This window comes from Cuculus canorus, chromosome 1 (genome assembly GCF_017976375.1).
Source record: "Cuculus canorus isolate bCucCan1 chromosome 1, bCucCan1.pri, whole genome shotgun sequence".
NCBI lineage: Eukaryota > Metazoa > Chordata > Aves > Cuculiformes > Cuculidae > Cuculus > Cuculus canorus.
The window spans coordinates 205,450,848-205,474,096 of NC_071401.1; the positions used below are offsets into that span (position 1 = coordinate 205,450,848).

General features: G+C 45.4%; 1 protein-coding gene across 1 annotated transcript in view; it reads right to left on the minus strand.

The window, feature by feature from the left end:
• Positions 1 to 23,249, minus strand: part of PLXNA4 (plexin A4) — a 478,478-nt gene that overhangs the window by 120,924 nt on the left and 334,305 nt on the right. Inside the window, exon 6 of the mRNA XM_054084753.1 lies at positions 1,208 to 1,331. Coding sequence (XP_053940728.1) covers positions 1,208 to 1,331 — 124 coding nt within the window. The remainder of the gene's footprint in view (positions 1 to 1,207; positions 1,332 to 23,249) is intronic.

The window sequence follows — 23,249 nt, forward strand, 5'->3', positions numbered from 1 at the left end:
CCGACATGAAAGAACCCAATGACTACTGAGAGAATAAGAAAGAGAAACCTTGAACTCCCAGAAGAACAAAGGACTCAAGATGTCTCAGATCAGTTTTGTTTGAAGCCTAGGGAACTAAAGTTCACAGCAAAGTTAAGAGGCTGAAACAAAGCAGCAATGATTGGACATGCAGGCTTTGAAAGGCTGGTCTCATTATCACTGAAGAAAGCCTAGCACTCCAAAACCTGTCAACTGGAAGATGACAGCTGTACTTTGAGTTATACACCATTTAGACCTTTCAGGGCTTGGGCCTAGTGAGCGGCTCATCCAGAGATGGAGTTTTGGGACCTGGGTTATCAACTCAATTCCAGCCCAAACTAGGGTGGTCAAAGCCCTAGTAGCTCGAGTGAAATACTTTTCTCCCTTCTTCACAGATGGTGTTGGGATCTCGCCATGTAAGGTACTGCTGTGATTAGTGAGGAGAGAAACCACAAACTGGTTAGACCTTCAACAGTTTTCTTGCCTCAAATTCAGAAGATGATCAGTATCATCTACTGCTCCGCCAGTATTTACTGTGTGGCTTTTTTTGACTCCTGATTTGAGTACTTCAAGGCCATAAAGGCTGAGGAAGGTCACAAGAGCATGAAGCTTCGTGGCCTTAGGTTCTTCTGCGTAGCATCCTGCCTCTCTTCTCTGCACACTCAGTGAGGAGCAGGAGTAGGGTGGAGTTCTTGGTGGCTTAAGAAAGACAAAGTTCCATCCAAGATGACTCCAAGAAAACTGGAGCTTATTGAAGTAACACATGATATCCTTCACTTGTCCTTATCCTAGGATGTAATTTCATTACTTCATCATAATGTCCCTTGCCTAAAGTCCAGGTCCAGCCATACATAAAACCCTCTCCCAAGAGACTAAACAGCTACACTTGTGCACATAACACTTGCAAGGAATGAAGCCCCTTCAGATCTGCCCTCATCTCCTCCTGGCAAACAGGGAAACTTCTTCCACATTTCTAGACAGGGGATAATCAAGACCAAAATGTCACCCCGTGCTGAATCTTTCACCATGCCACAAATGTTTCTGGGGAAATTAATGGACTTCGGACAACCTCCTGCATCAAGCTGCCAGTCCTTCCCACTCATGCTGAACCCAGGCTACACATACCTGGGTCTGTCAGACTGCATGGGCAGATTAAACCTGAGGGGGGACAATGATTAACGCTCCTCACCAATACGTTGTACTGGGAGACGGAGATGTTGTTGGGATGCACCGTAAGCCGGACACACTGCTTCATTTCTGAGGCGAATCTCCGAGGCTCGCTGGAGCGTTCACATCGCTCCTTCCTTGTGCACCTGAGCAAATGGGAAGAGAGAGGGACAAAGTTAAAACAAAGCCAGGCTAGGACTGTGAGGACAACCCTGAAACTTGGAAGAAGCAATCATTTTGGATGGAAAGTCAACATTGTACCCTTTGATCTCTGAATCCAGTGCTAGCAGCGGTGGGATTGCTCAACAGCAATCCGGAGGGTTGCAAGGACATCATGAAAGCAAGAAGGGTGTTGGGTGAAAGTCCTATCTCTTGGACAGGATGCACAGCTCTGGAAATGTTCCATCTCTTTAGCCATATAGCGAATACAGCATAACCTTCACCTGGGTAAGCCCAAGCCCTGAAAACTGCCCTGTCGAAGGGCAGTGGGACATTTTATGCAGGGAAGTCCTTTTAGAGTAGCTGTGCATAATCCATATTCTTTGGTCCTGCTGAAGAAATTGCAAATCTGTGGTACTTCTGGGCTGCCAGTACCTCTTTGCTGGGCAGGGGCAACCCTCCAATCCATCACCCAGCAGCTTCTAAGTAGTCCCTGGCAGGCAGAGGATATTTTAGCATCTTGTTTGAAAATGCCTGACTAGAGGTGCCCAGGATTGAATCTTAAAAATTCTGGTATTCCAAATTATTGACAGATCAGTGAAAGTGGTAGGTACACAGCACAAGGCCATGATGCTTACATCACACACGAGTTGTTGTCAGAGCTTTCGGCACCGTTACTGTTTCTTGTCTTGTCTGTCCAGTGTAAACACAAGCCAGCAATGTGAATTGGTAGCAACGTGCCCTGTTTCAATTCAGATTTGCATTTGCTTAGCATAATACATCTGTATTTTACTCCACATGCACTGCCAAGGCCATCGCTTCAAGGAAGATGTCTGCCTGGAAATCCACAGGGTTAATACAAAAGGACAGCTCCAACTGCATGCCAATTACCTTTTGCCATTAAGCTAATGTTATGGACTTGCACAGGGTGTCTTCAATGGATTTTGTTATTAGCAGTGCTATTACCCCCCATTAAAATCAGCTATAAAGACTAAATGTGGATGTTAAATTATTCACCCACTCCTAGACTTCAGAGTCTTAGTTGTAAGAGCACGCAGGGGCTGCTGGAGGCTTAGCTCCAAGATCACCCCTCATTGTCCTTGCTTCCTGGAGCAGAGATTGTGTCTATATTTGCAGTTGGAGATCTGAGGTAATACATGCAAAAGCAACCCAATATATATTTGAGCCTGAAGATTACAAAGATTGAGGAGTGACCTAAAACTTCAAAGCTTGGCTTCTTTCTAGTGGCTGACACTAGATAAAATTATAGAATCATAGAATCATAGAGTGGTTTGGGTCAGAAAGAACCTTAAAGATTATCCAGTTCCAATCCCTCTGCCATGGGCAGGGACACATTCCACTGAACCAGATTGCTCAAAAGCCTCATCCAACCTGGCCTTGAACACCTCCTCCAGGAACACCTCCTGAGGTATCCATGACTTCTCTGGACAACCTGTGCCAGTGCCTCACCACCTTCACAGGAAAACATTTCTTCCTAATATCAATCTAAATCTCCCCTCTTTCAGCTTCTAAGAACCTTCATTACCCTTCATCCCATCACTACACTCCCCGATAAAGAGCCCCTCCCCAGCTTTCTGATAGTCCCCTTTTAAGTACTGGAAGGCCGAATGAGTACCCTAATTTCAAACTCAAACTGGTTTATGTTTCCAGTAGAGGAAAGTTTTGTGTTTCTAGTGGCAGGAATCATAGAGGGAAATCTCTGCCATTCTCAGCACGCTCTTGGTTTGCTTTGCAGATTTAAGAGAGCGAAAGCAGCATTGCAGCTCCCGCTCTCTGTTCCCTAGGAGCTTTCAACCCATTAAGTCTCCTTTAGCACTGCCGCATACTGGATCAGGAATTTTAAATGTGTAGCCTCCAGAGGGTTGGATGGATAGCCGATTAACTACTCCCAAAACTGTTAAGTCCCCTATTGCGGAATGAAAGCCACAGCAAAATGCTGACCTGAGATTTTTGTAAGCGCTTCTATAAAACAAATAGGCACAACAATCCCATCAAAGATCTGCAGGGCGTGGGAACTCTCCTCCTAAGAACAGCTTGGAAGGAAGCTCTTTTGGGCTTGGGGTCAAAACACAAGTGCCCGAATTCTTCAAGATGTCCAGATACCTCCCATTTATTTCCTCCAGGTGCAGCATGACAGAAGTGTCTGGATTTACTAAAATTAATCGGGCAGATACCCAGGCTCCATTCAAGCGTAATTGCACAGTAGGTTGCAAACACATCCAGCACATTTGCAGAGGAGGACGACTCATGGGTATAAGTCAAGCATCTAGGAATGTGTTTTGAATTCCCAGCCCCATCACTGAGTTGGAATGTAATAATCAATATTTTATCTCACTCTTTACTGTCACACGCATTAAAGACATGTAGCTCTTCAGACCAAAACCTCACTCTGTATTAGACTGATGTGTCTTGCAGCCTTGATATCTGTTGTAAGGTGTGTTGCCATCCAAATAATGAAAATCCAAACCAAACTAAGCCTGGGTTTAATATAACGTTAAGATTGCAGTGTCAGGCTCTCAGGAATTAGGTACTGCCAGAATGAAAGCAGCTCCTGCACTCCTAAATCTGCTCCCTGCAATGACACACTGCAAGCCAGGCTTTAATTACAGGATAACACTTTATTATTCCTTTTTTTCCATGGATGACCTCAATTCTACCACTTTCTAACTTTTGACTTTGACTGTCTGACTTTTTCTATGCAATTTCTCTATTTGAAACCAAGTGTGTGTGGGGAACCTCAAACCCCCAGCTGTGCCTGGTGCCTGAGTCTGATGATGGGGGAGCTCAGGGGCTCGGCCAAACTGAACCAAACGAAGCTGGGGTCTGGGTCACAGGTAGGGTTCAGGCTCTCAAGTCAACATCACAGACCCTTGAGCTAGCAGCATAATTCACCCCAGGTAACTAATCCCAGCTGCTGCATAAATCAAGTCTAAAGGGATGGAGCTGCCTGCCAGTGGGTTTTGCAGTTTTGTCCATCCAGAAGGGAGTGATGAGGGCTTTTTTTCCAGAGCCTTTTGCTTTCCTCCATCTCCTCTTCCTTGACCACCTGATCTATGCTGAGCTGGAACACGTGGAGCATCCTGTGGGTTTGCACACCACGGCCTCCCAGATTTCTGCCCAGCAACTACAACTGAGGTTCTTCAGAGGCAAAATATAATGGCTTTTCAGGGCAGCTGAAAAAGGTACAGACCTGTCGTAAAGTAACCTTCCCCCTCCAGTCTTCCTTTGAACTACCAAAAATTGTTCTGCCCTCCCTCAAGAGTCGGAGGAAACAGCAGAGAAAATTGTTTCAGAGTGTGCAGAGCAAAGTAGTGCCCTCCAGCATCAGCCTCTCAAATCTCTGAATGGTGTTGGCTGAAATGCAGAAACAAATGTGACAAAGTAACCAGCCGCTGAAGGTAGCTTGCCTAGAGGGGACAGCACAGCCCAAAAAGTAAGTTCAGCAAATTGTAAATAAAGGTAAATGGGATTTTTAATAAGTAAAGTACTTCCAGACGCAAGTTCTTGCCTTAGAAAAGTGGTCACCTGGAAGGCAGTTGCCTGCACGCAGCAGCTGGACTGTGAACGGGATAATGACATATCCCAATCCTAACTAATCATTTCTATTGTCCTGTTGAGAGTCAGCATGTACTTTGGGCCACGGGATATTGTTGTGACTCCGCTGCACTCTCATCTGGTGCATCTGTTATGGCTTATGGGGAAAAAATACCTTGTACTGCCAATAACTGTTTCACTTTAATAAAATATCAGTAACTCTAACATGCTGGGTCTGTCAATATGCTGAGATCACTTTCCACTGCCATATAACCTAATTCAATGCTATTCATGCTGTAATTAGCTGGCGCGCAACTCCCACCCAGTGGCATCACATTACACTTAAGACACCTAAAAGAGCATATTCCGCTCCTGAGCTTATTTGCATAAGATTATGGTGTAGACATGGCACTTCACCGTACGTCTTCAAAACACCTGCTATTTCATTATCAACTGCGTCTTTAACAATTGCAAGTCTGCTGCTTCTGTCCAAACCATTAGCACAAACACTAAGAAACCAGTCCTACCGCTGAACCATGAGGAATGCTATTTCCTCCTCATCTCCCATTAAGAATAAATACCGTTAACACTCACCCTCTGTTCACCATCCACTAACCAATTATTTTAATAATCTTAAATTAATACTTTGCGCTTCTACAGCATCTCTCGTCTGAGGATCTCAAAGGGCTTTTCCTGAAGCTAATTAAACTTCACGACACCTCTGTGAGGTTGAAACATTACCATGCAGAGACAGGGAAGTGAGGCATTGATGTACGCATGTCAGAGAGCAGAGCAAAGCCCGTGTGTCCTGAGGATGAGATGAAGGTCCTGGTTTGAGACTCAATAGATCACAGCTACTTCCCAGGTCTGCCACCTAGGAGGGAAAACAACCTGCTGGGGCCACACTCTGCAAACACCAGCTTCAAAGGGGTAAGGTACTGTTCCAGAAGGTTAAAATTCTAGTGTGCTCTCTCCTTCCAAGTAGGATGCTTAGAGGTTGATAAAGCTGTAGATGCTCTTAAGATCTCAGCCAGAGCGCCACTGCAGCTCTGCAGCTCCCATTTCTTGAACCAAAATGGAGACACTGCACTGAGAACTCCACAGACAAAGATTTCCAGCCTTCTCTCTGGTCATTCACTAGGGTCAAACTACTTCACAGCTTTTCCCTTAGTCGTACCCGCCAGAAAGACAGCCCTTAGAGTCACTTGTGATGGCAAATTAAATGAATTTAAAAGGCTTGATGGACCCTGCGCCTGGCCTGTCTAGTCCTAATTATTTTCTAAAGTGTGTAAAACCCTGATAAGATCATGTAATGAGTTTATCTTATAATTTGGACTTGTCGTGTTGGAGGTGCTCAGCTGCTTCACAGACACATGTGGTGGCCTGAGGCCACAGGGCTTCTGGGAGAGGTGCAAAGTTTTTCTGCTAATTCACACCATTAGCCAGATCTGGTGGTCTCTGCTGGAGACCAAACTAACTGAAACCCTGCGTGGACAAAACAGACAGAGACTAATAGAGCTGGGAGGAAAAAGCCAAGGAGGAAGTTTCTGTAGATCTTTTTTTTCTTCTTTCTTTCTTTCTTTCTTTCTTTCTTTCTTTCTTTCTTTCTTTCTTTCTTTCTTTCTTTCTTTCTTTCTTTCTTCTCTTTGTTAGGGAGATGGAAATAGTGCAGTCAAAGAAACAACACATAGTCCTGACTTAGTCTGTCTTGTTTACATCCATAGCTGTTGAAATAGGAGATTGTGATTCTCTCTTTTCTTTTTTTTTCTTTCATTTTCCCAGAAGCAGACTAAATATCCAACTTCTCTAATACGAGACAAAAAAACTAAACGTTAATTTTCTGGCAATGTAAAAGGTCTTATCTGCAATTTTGTCAATTAAAAACAATTTTCAAGACAAAAGAGTGATGATTGGATCTGATCAGACATTGCTCAGAACAGAGGGGCTTTTTTTTTACAAATGGCAATTAGCACATTACAGAATTTTTTTTAATTCAGAAAAAAAAAATCTTGCTATTAAAAAAAAATGAATTCCCAGAAATAAAATCCAATCAAATTAATCTTTTTTTGAGAAGCCTCACCATTTGATGCTCAGCAGTTTTGTTTCTACAGCTTTTGCTTTGCAAGATTCATAAGGTGGCCTTACAGGGAAGAAGAGGGACATGAAGCATCTGTATTTGATACCAGAGGTCAGTGGGAAAAGCACGAGAGACAGCTCAATGGTTTGGGTCCAGTCAGCCAGTCAAAACGACAGCCTCCCACCATCTCCAAACAGGTAATTTGTGGGCATTGCTGTTTTGCAAAAGGTTTTGACATTTCAGCTTTCTTTTCTGATTCCAAATGGTGACATTTCCCACAGGGGACAAATGCACTCATTCTTTGATGGAATAATCACAGCCATCCTTTCCTTACACCTTCCCATCGGTGCTGGTAAACTAGGGGTGGCAGGTGGGTACCAGTGCACACCTCTTCACTCCAGCAAGGACAGGCTGCCAGGACAGGATGGGACACAGAGTTCACTTTGGCATCTTCATTTATCTCCCCAACTTGTTCATTGCTGGACATTTTGTCATGGTAAGAGGTCACTCACGTCGGAATTTTCAGCTTGTGCAAATTGGAGATGTTGCCTTATTCCTTTACTCACCCCCTCCTGGTTCTGATTTTGTACTTTGATGCAATTGCTCATGTTTTTCTTCTGTCTCTTCAGCTCTTCCCCTTAAATTCATCCAGTCTTTTGGTCCTGCCTTTCTGCGTTCTTCGCAGGTTGTTTGTCTGTCTTGTTGACTCTTATCACAAGGGTTGTCACGTATGTCCTAATCTCCTCACGTCCAACCAAGAGAAAACAGGACATGGGGAAAGGGAACATGAACCTTGGTGGAGCTGGAACGAAGATGTGGGAGGAAGGTGGGGTGAAGGGTCCGGCAGGCAGTATGCACATCCCAGACTCTCAGCGAGGAGAGCAATATTCAAGTCTGGTGTAAACATGCCCACGGTCTGAGCCACAAGCACTCCCATCCTTTCCCATGCTTCACGGTCTGACCTTTCTGACACCTTCAGTGGTTTCTTTGCCAGGTGTGTATGGAAGTTACACTCATTCAGGAAAATTCCCGTGGAGGAAGGAAGAGGGAATGAAGGGGAGTTTTCAGGGAAATTCTATTTACAGTTCAGTTTGAAGATGCTGAGAAGCCCACGTGGCCCCAGATGTCCTGAAGCAAGACAGAGCAAGCAACAATGACTTTCTGTTTTTTCTTTATCTTCATCTCCAAATGGAAATCTGAGATTTCCCAGCTCAGCAAGAGCCCATGGTGAAGCAGGTGGCTAGAAGAGTCAAATTGAAGAGGCTTCACTGTCCCCAGCTCAGCATAGACCGACAAATTTGGACCCTGATATCTAGCAGGGGGTGTAGGCATGGCCCAGTAGCCACTCTCCTTGCCCCCAAGGGGAAGGAGCAATTCCTCCAAAAATGAAATAACAGAAAGGATGGCTGTTCCACAGAGTCTTTGGCCTTGTTCCACAGAAAAAAATTGTGTCCTGGGCAAAGCTGAAGCAGGTGAAAGAGCCTGGGAGGTGACAGGGAGAATTCTGGTACCACTGCATCACTCGTGTTTTCCTCTCTCTACACAAAGTCAGGCAGCATCTGGAAGGGGATCGTTTGATGTCCTACCTGTCCTCCCCAGCCTGCCATCCTGGTACAAATATTGCAGAGAAATGGCCCAAAACTCCCTGTCCCTGCTTCATCAGAATTCGTTGCTCAGAGGCTGGAGGGGATGTCTACTGAAAGACCTGTCAGGTAGGTCGGAGATGCCTTTTGCAAGGTGGACAGCAGAGGGAGCTCAGTGGAAGCCAAGCGATAAACCTCCTAATAGCATTTTCAGCTATTGCTGTGGACAGGAGTCCTGGAAAGTGACTGCAGGACACAGACAAATATTCATTTCTCTGGAAGAAAGTGAATGGTTCTGGAGATTCAAGTTATCTGACTGTGATGGTCTGAATCAGTCTCGTCAGTCTGGTACCTCTTTCAGGATAGGATCCAATATGATAGCTTCATTTATTGGGGAAAAGTTTTTGGTTTCCCAGTTGGGAAGAAGGATGAGACAGGAACAAAGCAATTAAGGGGATCTGGGGATGTAATAAGAGATTTGATTTAACCATAGTCTGACCAATGTGTAGAGCTGGTTTAACGTCTCCTGAGGAGGATTAATCACAAGGGGGGAGCAAGGCTGGGGAAGGAGGGAGCAGCTGAAATTTGCCTTTCCTTCTGCTGGAGCCAAAGCAATTTTCTGGCTGAAGTCAGGAAAAGGAAGGAGATTCAATCCCACTTGCATGTAAAGTTTAAGGTCAGTTTTAGCAATGTTTTGACATTTCCAGGTTCCCTCGGGGTCCTAAGAATAGGAATGCTATAAATGTCGAGACATAGACATAATTGACCTTAAACTTTATGTGGTGATGTGGTGAATAGCCATTCCTCCCTGTCTACTCTTTCTGGTCTCCAGGTTGTCCTCCATCCTTGTCAGGAGACAGCTGAAATTTAGCTCTCCCTAACATGAAGGAGTTAAATTTTATCCATTTCCTGGGATGTTCCATTCAAGACAGAAAGGCAGGAAATGCTGCAGGGAAAGAAGGACAAATCCAAGATGAGATCACGCATGGGATCATTCCTTGGGTGGTGAGAGGAGGGGAAGTTTTCTCAGCAAATTCATACGCATCCGAGGAAGGAGTTGAATCCTTGTTTTTGTCTTTGGCTCTAATCACAACCAGCCCCACTTCCCTGTAAAAGCTGCTCCAAAAAGCATCAAAGATGAATGTGGGAGAAGATAGGAAAAAAGCTATTGGAGTGGCCTGTGGAAGCCAAAGCAATGGGTTTTTTGAACTGGTAGCATTTTGGAAGACAGAAGTCTGTGGATTATCTCAAAGAGACATGGAAAAAGTAACTCAGGAAAGCTGAAATTCACAGTCTGGAGCTTCACATCTCCCCAGGGCAATGTTTCAGGGACCAAAACCCACAAAAAGTTTGAGACCACTACCAAAGCTCACTCCCACTCCTGCTCTTTTCAGTGTCCCAGTGGGCTTGGGCTGCCTTATGGGGAGGGAAATGCCACCCTATCAAAGCTGCCTCTTCCTCACACGCCTCCTGCCTGCCACCACCAACCCTGTCACTTCGCCAAATACAGTGAGGATGCTAATTGCTCTGCCTGCTAATCTATTCTAATGCATGGTAATAGAAGCCGAGTTTCTGCCCTGATAACTCTCCCGGCTTATGCTGCAGAACGGCAATCCCACCACCACCCGTTATCTCTGTCCCCAGGTGGGCTCCTCCCTCTATCACAGCAATGGAATAAACCCATCTTTGGAGCCCCTCAGGGCGTGGGTGCAAGGGATTTACTCCTCCATCTCCCGCCCTACAAAGCCAGACACTCCATAAACAGCATCCCTCCCCCCTGCTTTGGGGGATTTCATGCCCTTTCTCCTTCCCCTCCCCAACTTTCCAGAGGGGCAGATTGTCTTGTCCATGCTAATCTTGCATGGGGAGCATGAGTTGGCCCAGAATATACAACCGGCTCTGCTGTCTGTGAATAAAGGTTCAGAGGAGGCCCAAGGACCACACCAGGTCACAGACTGCTGGGGTGCAGCCACCGGCAAGCGATTTGTGTGCTTCTGTAGGCAGATCCCTGATGAGTATTTTGATGGCTCATTCAAGCCTGAGGTGAACGGGAGCATTTTACATGCAAATCCCTCGAAACTTGGTGCCTTTGTACAATGAAGAATTGGAAATTGTTTGCTGGCACAGGGAGAGTGGAAATGAGAGAGGGGGTCTGTGGGAGGTGATGTGGAAATACATCTCTCAGCTGGTCCTGCTCAGCGTTACGAGAATCCTATCTATTATCTTTTCCTAAGTAAAAAGTGATAGGATGAGAGGAATTGGCCTCAAGTTGAACCAGGGGAGGTTTAGATTGGATATTAGGAAAAATTTCTTCACTGAAAGAGTGGTGAAGCACTGGAACAGGCTGCCCAGGGAAGTGGCGGAGTCACCTTCCCTGGAGGTGTTAAAAAATGTGTAGGTGTGGAGCTTCGTGACATGGTTTAGTAGGGATGCTGGTGTTATGTTGATGGTTGGATTTGATGATCTCAGAGGTCTTTCTCAATCTTAACGATTCTATGATTCTATAAAAGCCCCAACGATGTCTATATCATCAGTCAGCCTCTGGGACTGAACAGATTTGTGGTGAGGACCGGGTTCCAGGTGGGTCTGAACATCCAGCTGCAGATGACGGTGACATTTCAGCCTGGGCAACTCTACTTTCATTGTCTTCAGTTTCCAGTGAGACCCATGCCGTGAAGATAGGCTGCCCTGACGAACGGTGGTGTTTGTGGATTCCCACCTGATACTGCAAACTCACTTGAAGCAGTCAGTGACTAGGAGCAACTGTGCTGGAAATACACAGGTCCCTGAAGATATCTATTCCACACTGTAGAGTACTCTGAAAAAAAGCCAAGATGTGGTTTTGACATATGGGATGACGGGTAACGCTTTCCTTCATCTACTGACCCTTTCCAACCTCCTGTGAGAGTCAAAGCCACAAGGAAAGGACATCTCTGAAGCTGCAGATTCTTTGCTATGCTGTCCCTTAGATCACAGCCTTCTGAATCCTTTTGTTGCTGAACTAACCAGGCACAACACAAACCTGAAAGCTAAAGGCAGAGGGAGAATCTCAGAGCACAAAATCACAAGCAGCAGGCAAAAGTCAAGCCAAAGGTATGCATGGAAATCGCAATCAGTCTATACCACTGTGGTGGTCCACATAAAGAAGTCACAGGTATCCGCCTATAGCCACATTTTCCATCTGCCCATAAAAGACCAGGCTTCAAATAAGGTGGAAAACCCCCTGAAGATTCATCTGAAGACTACCTGAGCAATACAAGCTTGTGTCTCTGAGGAGGCAGTAAAATAACTTTCCCAGCACTGAATTCACTTACAGTCATTTTAAAGAAAATTAAAAAAGAAGAAAGCGAGAGAAAGGGAACAAGGTTTCTAGATAAGGCAAGTAATTAATGAACAAAATTACTTTTCCCAGAGAGCATCCTATCATGGTGCTTCCTATTCATGCTAATAATATTTGTGAGTGTCTTCCCCAGAACCTGGGTAGATAACACCTACGCTCGCCCGCACTCCTACATACTCTCCTCTGCAAGGGCTGATGCAAATAAATTCAAAGGGGATGAAGCTCTTGGTTTGTGGCCTGATTCAGATGTTTGGGAACATCATCCTTGAATTCCTCATGGAAGCTTCTCTCAAGTAGCTCCAGAGAAATGTATTTGGTCTTTCCCCTATCACTGTAGCCCAAATGCTGAGTATCTGTTGGTAAAGATGATGCGAGGTCCCCATGCCTCCAGAAAGGTAAAATTTGGAGTGTTTTACTCAGAGACCAGCACTAGTCCAAATCAGAGGCTTCCCCATGAATCACTGCCAAGATTGCAGTAAAACTCAGGAATCCCAAAAGATGGGTGGGAGGCTTTGGTGCCACATTAGCTTTACCTCTTAAAGGACAAACAGGGCAGGAAAACTGCAAATCAGGAGGACAGCATCTGTGATCAAGAAGGTTTTTGGTGACTTTTGGGTAATTATGAGAAGTACACTGTAAGTGGTCCCTCACTTACACAGCTACTGAATCAGCCAGGATGTGATTTAATTGCTCTTTTGCTATTAGCATCTGCTGTTCTGACTCAGGAAAGCACAGAAAGAAAAGAGAAAACATTTCCATGAGATAGACCGATTGGACTTGAACACTGCATCAAAATCCTCAACGTCTAGAAATCCTTTGCCCCAAAAAGTTTTACCCAGTAAATTACAGGGCATAGGGAAACCCACAGAGTTTCTCTAAACAGGCTCTCTCTCCTCACTGCTCTTTTCAACCTTCAGTATCTCCTTTTTCATGCCACTGTCCAGCTCCTTCCCTTTCGTCCTCCTGCCCATGCACCCATCCAACTGCCCATGTCCTCTGACAGCAGAGCCAACAGACAATGTCACATGCAGTAGCTCCAGTGTTTGCTGCTGGCAGAGACAGTTCTTCCCTCCAGGTGCAAACTTTCCCCATGCTTTGCAGGACTACAATTAGAAGCTTGAAAAAAACCAAAACAAAACCCGTAAAATAGCGTGGAGAGAATTACATCAAGCCCTTGTTACCATGCAGACCTCAAAAGGAACGTCTCCAGCTGCCCTGTGACTCTGGTTGGAGTGGCACTCCACGTAGAGAGTTAAGCCTCACAGGAGAAAAATAAGCCAAGGAATCTCAGCCCACGCTTGGCTTTCTCAATGTGATGTGAAATCACTGTGATGGGATTTTGCTGCCTGAAGGAGAGAGGCACCTATGCAGTCTCACCAACCCTGCTCAGACTCTTTTTGAAGTCCCCATCCATCTCTAGGACATTTGTCTCTTTGGAGCGTGCAAAAAGCCCTGGTTGAGCTGGATGCCCAGCCTTCGACAGGTGAACTGTCTCCTAGTAGATAAGTAAAGGATAAAATTTGCTTACATGGTATCTTTCAAGCCTCCATGTGACTGATGTACAGGCTTTTGGTCAGAGCTAAAGCATCTCAACTACCTAAGTCAGCATTTCACCTCAACAAATAACAATAAAAAACTTACTAAAAGCGTGCCTCATCCTGACTTTTACAGCTCAAGTCTCCTTTACACTGTGCGCTAGGAAAGGGAATCTAGGGAACAAAGGAACAGGAAGAAAAACAGAGCAGGAAAGATTTTAATCTTAGTTGCACTGTTCTTCTTTGCCCAAGTTTTTTCTCCCTGCTGAACACTCAGACTGAGCTCCCTCTACAGTAGTTGGTACCTAGCAAGGAGAGCAAGGTCTGGAGAGAGGTTAGGAGGATCCACTCAGAGACAACCCATAAGAAACAAAAGGACCAGGATATGCCCCATCCCTGGAGGTGTTCAAGGCTAGGTTGGATGGGGTCTTGGGCAGTCGGATTTAGTGGGATGTCCCTGCACATGGCAGAGGGGGTGGAATTAGATGATCTTTAAGGTCCCTTCCAACCCTAACTATTCTATGATTCTATGACTTCAGAAGACCCTACAAATGAACCCTAACTCATCCCTCTCCTGCTTTAACCATTCAGCCAAAAAGGAGGCCCTCAGGTGTTATACCCCTAAGACACACAAGGAGCTCCTGGTCCAGTTTGGCACACCCCACGTGCCTCTTGCCCTGAGAAGCACGGAAAAGCATTCCATGACCTGTTGCTTTGCTGGGAAGCTCAGCTAAAGCTCCAGTTGCAATGAAGAGGCTGTTGGCTTGTGATGTATGAATGTCCTCTCATCCATGCATAGCTGGAAGTGATGGGTTAAATGCTGAAAAATTGCTGTGGTTCTGTGAATGACCTCCGGCAGGCTGGTTGTCAGATGCACAGCAATTGAGCCATTTATTATACATTCCAGGTGTCCATCTCCTACACAGGGTTTCCTAGTTTCCTTCCATTTAAAAGCATATGGTTTTTGGAGACAACTTGCACAGTACTCCTCTCTGGAAAATTCTCAGACTGTGGAGTGTACAGGCTGAACGGGTTGCCCTGGTGGCTATGATGGAAGTCACCATGAGAAGGTCTTACTTCTTCTACTCCCTTTACTGCTTTCTCGTGAGACTGCACCTGGAGTCCTGTGTCCAGTCGTGGAATTCACAACAGAAGAAGGATATGGAACTGTTGGAACAGGTACAGAGGAGGCTACAAAGATGATCTGAGGGCTGGAGCATCTCTGCTATGAGGATAGGTTGAGACAGTTGGGCTTGTTCTGCCTAGAGAAGGCTCCAGAGAGACTTTGAAGCTACCTTCCAGTACCTGAAGGGGGCCTACAAAAAAGCTGGGGAGGAACTTTTTACAAAGGCCTGTCCTGACAGGACAAGGGGGGATGGCTTTAGATTGGAGCAGGGAAGATTTAGTTTACACATTAGGAAGAAATTGTTCATGATTAGGGTGGTGAGGCACCGGAACAGGCTACCCACGTAAGTTGTGGATGCCCTCTCCCTGGAAATGTTCAAGGTTGGATTGGACCTTGAGCACCCTGGTCTGGTTGGAAGTGTCCTGGCCCATGGCAGGAGGGGTGGAACTAGATGATCTTTAAGGTTCCTTCCAACCCAAACCATTCCATGATTCTGTGATTCTGGTTGTAATTATGCACAGCAATGCTTCAACACAGACTGTAAAGTTGTGATAGTGTGGATCCAGCATGGATAGGTGGTGGGACAGGGCTGGGTATGCTGAAAGTACTTCAAGTACACTCTCATAGTTCTGCCTTTCATGCACAATCCTTTTATTTAAGGCACATCTTCTCCCAACATGATAATATGTGATGGACAAAAGTCCAACTATATCTGCAAAGAGCAAGAGTCCTGATAGACTCCAGTAGTCCTTCAGAATCAACCCTATAATGTCCACTCCAGAATCCTGGATTCAAAACATCCATCTTACAGGTTGGTTGCAGGAGCTGGATTTTTCGTTACATCTAGAAAGGAGACAATAGTCTGGCACCATGCACTGAGGAAAAGGCCAGGCAGAAAGGGAGCCTGTGGTGTGTTTGTGCTTTCAGATGGATTATGAAACAGAATGAGGACTCTTTGAGACAGCTTGGTAGGATCTAGAGTCAGGCCTATGCTCTGCATGTAGGGAGATGATGGTATGTAAAGACCTAGGTTGCGTGATTATGTTTTAAAGGTATAGGGTGGACTTGGCAACAGGCTGAAGTGAATTGAGCCCCACTTAGATGATCTGCACAACTTACTGAGGGAAAGCAGAAGCTGGGACATTAGCTGGTGGGACAGGCTGTGGCATGCTCATCCTCACGCATCCCTAGACCACTAATACAGCAAAAATTTTCATCATTCGGATACAGTGTGGATCTAGGTTCCACCTGGGCAGACAGTTGCTGAGCTCAGGATGCTTCTACTTCTGACAGTGTGGACGTCTCAGCATCAAAGAGACTTGGACCAGAATTTATCTCAGACTGCAGATGTGTCCTTGGAAGTGTGAGTAGGTTGGCAGAGCCACGAGACAGAAACATTTACAGCAGGCTCCAACCCATCCCTTCTTCCCTGCCACAGCCATCCCCACAACCCAGGGTGTTAAGCATCATTCGAATCTGGTGCAGCACATGAGGTGAAGGTGTTATTATTCAAGCCACTGATTCCAATGAGATTATCCAGTCTAATGGAGCAGCTTGCATGGACCTCCTCTAAGCCTGAATTTTCACTGTCAGAAAATCCCTAGTCAAGTGGAAAATTAGAAGGAGAAGGGAAGACGAGGTTGTGGAGGGGAGAAGGGAGGGGATGATTAAGTTCTCTAGAAATTAATTCATAACTAGAGAAATGGAAATAACTCCCCAAGCCGATGGACAATCCCCAGCAAACACATTTCAATTTGGAAGCCAGCTTTGCTGCTGTTGCATCGTTTGCTTCCTGGCTCACACTGCTTCATTGATTTAATTTTCCACCCAAGGTGTTGACTTCGTCCTCGGATTGTGGCTCCTGCTTTCATCTTGCCAGGGATCGAGTAGTTCAGAGCTCCCTCGCTACCCCTGGCTGCTCAACCCACAGTGCCTGGTGTTGGGTAGGTCCAGTGGAGAACACTGGCTGGAAGTGAGGGGAGTAATGTGCTGAGGAAGAGAGAGAGGAAAAAAAGAGGGAAAAAAGGGAAGGCAAGGATCTCACTTTTTAATCTTCTTTAGGATTTTTCTCAGGAATAGATCCCAGCACTGGACAGGTTTAGAAGGTCTTGTGCAAAGCACATGTGCATTCTCAGTGGAGTTCACAGCCTACTTTGCCCCTACAGCAAAATGTATGTCTCTAGTATATTGTGATCCCACACACCGTCCAAGGGCAAGACACGACTTTGTCAAAGCCTCTGGACTGCCAAAGCTGCAATCAGCAGTTTGTTGGGTGAAGCAGCTTCCAAACACAGTTGGATAGGCAATTCAGAGACAGCGCAGCTCACCCTCATGGCATTATTTAATAGCAGTGCCACGTGTAGCAGCTTTGTCCCCCCTGAGATGTATCACAGTACAAGCTCATAAATGGTGTCCTATGGCCTGACTCTCAACAAACCATGTCCTCAGCTGTCAAAAGCCAGACCTGTTGCCCAGCAACTGTGTGGACCAGGGAAACGGCAAAATAGCAACGCAGAGCTTTTGGCCCCAGGATGCCAGGACCAGGGGTTCAACTGAATACCAGTTAATGAACAAAGAGGTGGGGTTGTGCAGGCTGAATAGCAGCAGGGGACAGCAGATCTCTGGCAGGTAGGGGTTCCTGAGCACAGAGCTCTGCTCAGCTGCTTGGCAGGGTTTACACATATATACACACACAGCCGCCCCAAAACGGCCTTGAAATAGGGCTGGAGAGAGTTAACAATTGTTTACCTGATTCCCCAGTGAAGCTCGGTAAAATGTTACTCCTTCCCAGAGGCACGAAATATAATTTTGCCTTAAAGGTTAATAGTATTCTACTCACTGAGGAAAGAAAAGAGTGCTTGAAATGCTCTTTCATTAGGATCCCAGCCTGGTGCACTTCAGATGGTAGCTAGGGCTCCGACCACCAAGGGGAGCTGGCCTCTCCCAGCCAAAGCCTGCTCTCCCTTTCCTCTGCCTGCGCAGCCTGCTCTGTTTACAAGAAAGATCTCTTCCCAGGGATTCAGAAGTTTCTAGCACTGAATTTAAATTAAAGGCACTGCTGATGACCTCAGGCAAGAGTGAGTCCCTTACTCATGAAATGCAAGTGATATTTCTCTGTGCTCGGTGGGGATTTATTATCCTTACTAACAATAAATGCACCAAAACAGAGAGAAAAAAAACCACCCAATCCTTGTTTCAGAGACAGAGCTGGGAGTTCTCAGCAATCAGAGGCTGCTTAAAAAAACTGCCCTAAGCAAGCCCACTCCTCGCTGAGTCGCTGATCCTCTCCAAACACACCCGCAGTAACATTTGAGGGTACAGAGCCCTCCTCCTGCAGAGCAAAGGTTGCAGCCACAGCTGCCAGGTGGTAGATGACCGGGAAGATGCTTTGTTGAGGAAGCTGTGACCTTTATACGTTTTATGCCTCTCCCTTATGAAGAGGATGCTGGAAAATAAGGTCAGTGCTAGTTTATATGTAAATACACCGGGTGCTATGATCCACTTGCTTTCTGCAAGCACAGGGGTTTTAGCTTGACTCTAGACCGTCCCATCAGAGAGAGTCTGGCCATCCAGACACTATCTAGGTCCTCCTAGGGTGAGTGGCATCTCACAGTGCCTTGCCACTATCTGTGAAGCCTGCTTCAGGATGGAATATTTTGGTCCCTAGCAGAATCAGGCTCTGCTGTGCATGGGCTTGCTCCTATTCAGTTCTGCACGTGAGCTGGGGCCAACACTTGGATGCTGAGGGATGATAAGCTCTTGGCGAGTCTCTCTTCAGACTTCCTCCCAAACTAGCAGGTCAGCTGTGGGGACATCAGACTGACTTGAGTGGATTCAGTATTGTGTTTAACTGCCAGCATGCGAGCCTGCAATGTACACAAGACTCAAGCTTCAGTCTTGCTCCTGGTTTCTGCTGCACATCGCCTCCCAAAGCCCTGGCCTTGGCTTAGCATCGGTAGTGAAACAGGCTGACAGTGGCCCTTTGCCCAGTTGTGAGCAATGGACATAAATGCAGGATAGTCATTGAGACAAATGCAAAATACAGGGCTCCTCTCCAAGCTCTGTGTCTCCTACACTGATGCAGGATGCAATGCCAGCACGGTGTCTCCTGAGCTTCCCAGTAGATCCATCACCTCCCCCAGCAGCTCAGGAAAGGATGTAAGCCACAAAAGGCAGCAGAAAGCTAATCCGTTTGCTATATAAAACAGCCAATAATATGCAGGACATTTCCTATTAACCACCACACATCCAGACAATTGCTCTGATTGATTCCAATCAGGTTTTACACCATGCTTTATCCATCAGCACAAAGCTTCGCTGTCTGTTAATATCGTGGGGCAAACCATTCTTAATGGAGGCTGCCAAACAGAATAGCATCAGCATTAGCAGTCACAAGAATTGATGAAGTAAATGCATGGAAAGCACAATAAAAAATCTGTTAAGAGCACCCACACAAGAGCAAGCTCACCAACAATTCTCCCTATGTTCTGAATAAATTTCTAATCTGATGGCAAAACCTGAAGAGATACCTTGAGATATGTCTTCTACAACCAGATTATTATGCATGCGTGATACCAATGTGATGGATGGATGGTTAGATAGATATAGATAGCTGGATAGATCGATTGACAGATAGGCAGACTGACAGATGATCTGGTTGATTCCTTGCTTGCCTTTTATCTGGGACTGGGAACTGTTCTCCTCTCTCAGTTCAAGCAGAAAGGTTGTCATCTTTATCTTTGCTCTTCTCAACATGTTTGCAACAGGCACTTTGATCAAAAAAAAAATTGAAATAAGGAACAAACCCCTGTTTAAGCAAATGAAGAAGGGAAGTCCCCATAGGGGACTCCGTAGGGAAACTGAAACCTTCCTCCAGAGGTCTCCATGAAAATTAGAGACATTAACCAACTATCACATTCTCAAGGAGGGGATGAAATTTGTTTTCTGTCACAGTCTCTTGGCTGGATGGAAAAAAAAATGTTGTGTAGCAGACAGCAAGGGTGCACAAGGAGGATGCTGTGAACCAAAAGGAGCAAGAACAACTGAACTAGGAGCAGATAGCCATAAAGAGGATGTGACTCCAGACATGTCATGACTGCATGAATGAAAGGGAGATCAACATGGAGAAGAAATCATCCACAGACCTTCTGTTTACATTAAAGCATGTGGATATGAGTTTACATAGCATTTGAATACAGTAAATGTGTGAGGTTTGTGTATATACGCACACAAGGTATACAGATATCAATCTAGCTGTCTAAAGAGAAGTGAATAAATCTTCAACCCCCAGCACTGAAACAAGACCCTGCTGAAGAGAGTGTGAAGGTCTTAGAGGAGCTTTTCCAGTCGTAGTGACTCTATAATTCCCAATGGGGGACTCTGCGGCGTGAAGGCAACTTGGAAGGAGTTTCTTAGGATGGAGGAGATGGCCAAGCTGTTCCTCTGCCAAAGACACTAGAACCCCTTCAACCCCACTGAACACAGCCATTATTTTTCCTCATGAAATCAGCAAATTGATGACACAATAGGTCCAGCTCAAAAGTCTTAGCTGTTAGTGCCATGGACACTTACATGGGCACCCTGGGCACCTCCTACTTATTCAACCAGAAAACATGGAATTGGGACAGACGTCCCAAGTCACTCCCTGTGCTCTGTGCATGTTTTTCAAACATCTTCTACAGCCTGTTTTCCAGTCCTCTCTTACATGCCTTATTGATGTGTTTCTCCCTCTTCTATTAGGAAGAGTACTCCACAAACAAATGAATCTCCGTGTCAGGGATTTCCCTGATGGCAGTCTCAGGTGACAGGTTATTACCAGTTCACTCCCAAGGAGCCACTCTGCACAATCCTTGTCCTGCACCTATCTTCCCTCCATTAACCTGTAAATTGCTCTACCTGCAGTAGGTGGATTTAGCTACTTTGCTCATAATGATGACATATTCCTGCATGCACAGCCTGCTATTAAACAGGACTTTATTTGGACTCGTGGGCAAACGCTTAATAGCTGAGCAGTTGTTCTTGCTCACCCCATGACTCAATGTGTTCCCATAGGGGTTAAAATCTTGGTTTTACTGTGTCTTCTTCTATTTTGAGTTCACCAGAACTGCAAATTACTGGCATTGCTGTAAACTGGACCAGTGGATGCTTGCAACTGCCTTTGGAAACTGTCTTCTCCGAACACCAACTTTCTGATTACTTTTTTCCCCCCCACTTTATCACTTTCCCACATCTTTTTGCCTCAGTAGAGGGAAAACAAAACAGAACAAAACAGAACACTTGGGAAGTGCTGTCGATAGCACACATGCAAAATACCTATCTCCAATGCCCAGGGCTATTTTATCAGATGTGGAAGAGAAAGAGGAATGGCAAACAGCCCAGAGCACTGATCGGAGAACCTGCTTCAGCTTATTAATTTTAACACCTGGCATTGGCTGTCTTGTGCAGCAAGGTCCATAATATGGATTCCAAATAATTAGAGGAAGGTCATGGGCAGGTACAAACCTTCTGCCTTCACCGAAGAAGCCAGCTCAGGCACACCGGGTGGGGGATGCTGACCTCAGATGTATGTGGAGGCCTCATTTCTGGTCAATGACTCAATACCTAATTAAAGTATGCACAACACTCATGTAATGATTTGTTGGCATCGCTCTAAAGAAACATCAGTTGGACTGGTGCTTTATAAGAGAGAAAATCCCTGTTCCCAACCAGCAATCCTCTATTTGCAAGCACCCCTTGAAATAAAAAAAATGTTTCTCTTGAGTTTCAGTAATAACCTTGAACTCTTCCCTCCGATTTCATGGATACACTGATGTTTAAAGGAAAGAATTAGGGATTTCTTTCTAAGAAAATGGATAAACCTGGAAGAGAAGCCAGACAATAGGAGCCTTAATTCCCTCTCTCAACACAAGATGCATGCAGTGCGAAATTCAGAGTAGAAATCGGTTTATCAGGTGAGTGATAGTGCCAATTCGCAATGATGCATATATGGACTTGGGTGGAGGCAAGGGAGAACGAGAGAGAATCACAAGAGATTCAAAGATATTTAAAACCAAAACTCTTTTGGAGCATCCTGAGAAGCACACTGTACACAAAGATCTTTTCTTGTAACACAGGATGAAAGGACTATCCTCCCAGTTACAGGGACTGGACTACGCTGGGCGATGCAGGCAGGCAGTGTTTATTTCTATCTTGCTACCCGGTTTGTTTTTTTTCTTTCTTCCAGCTTTCTTCCAACCTTTCAGACACAGCTCAATCTCAGCTTGTGTTTACTTTATAGATTTCCTTCCTTACTTTCACACCAAAATCATTAGCAATTATCCCATGCAAGGAAAGGGGATCCTCAGTACCAAGGAGTCGATGTCTGGAGGTAGCTGTGAAAGCAGAGCTAGCAGCATCAAGCCAAATCCCTCTTTGGCAGATGAAACCTATCTTGTTAAAATAAGTCTTTCTCTACTCTCAGTCTTATCAGAATGAATGCCCACCAGTCTATCCATCTGAGAGTTCACAATGGGCACAGCTCTCACATGACAAGATGAGATGCACTAACATCCATATTCAGGTATTTTTCAAATCTAGGACGAAATAAGTCTCAGGTCCAGAAGGATCCATCCACTAATTCTCTGAAGACTGCCCACAGCTCAGGGATTTCTCCACCTTCCTATCTCTCGTGACCTTGTCACAATGAGTGGCAGGTTGGATTTTATACCAGCTTGTGGCTGTGACACCGACACACCTCATGCTGGAATCGTTTAGATGAGCGGATAAAATTGTCATTCAAAATCCATCCTTAAAGCATCACCCATCAGACATCCAGAGGAAATCAATAAATCCAGTAGATGTCCACCCTGTACGCCTGGAGGAAGGAAAATTTTGAGTCACTATTTTTCAGATTGAAGAACCTGAGATCTACAGAAGAAACATCACTTGCCCATCATGCCTCAGTGGCAGAGTTTTAAACAGAAAACAGGAATCCTGATGCCTGGTCCCAAGGGAAAAGACCACTTCTTAACAGACACGCCATGACAACACTGATAGAAGCTTCATCAGCTGCAATCAAAAGCAAGAGAACAAAGGACAAGATGGAGGGAGACAGCAAAATAACTGACTCAAGATGAGCTGAGCACACATTTTAATGGATATTTGGACTCCCCACCGTTGCTGCTGAAAGGCTTCTGTAACAATCTTGGCTTCCCCTTCATGCAGTTAGTGAGCTAATCAAACATAATTCAGCCGGGTGCTGGACTGCTGTCCAACAAAAGCCACAGCTGCTGAGAGGGAGATGGAGTTTCTGAGCAGAACCACAGGGTGACTGAATGGAAGAGAAGCCCCCACTCCAGGCAGCATGGGGCAAATGCTAAACATTGTCTTGCTCCAATACCATGTCAAAGAGCCAAATCAGCCAACCATTCCAAACACGTGCTGGATGGATGGACATGTCAGAGGTAATCATCATACTCAATGACACTGTGATTACTCATTTTTGCACTAATAAGGCCACAGGTTAGGTGACCATTTTTTAGGAGCTCCTCAAACTCATAGTGAGAGGCCTTTCAAAATGCAGGGACATGGAAATGGCTGCAGCAGCTCAGCCCAAATACATATATAGCCATTCATTCTGTCTCTGACTTGGCAGACACTTGGGTGGAAAGATAATAAAACAGACGTTATAGAACTCTTGGTTTAAACTCCA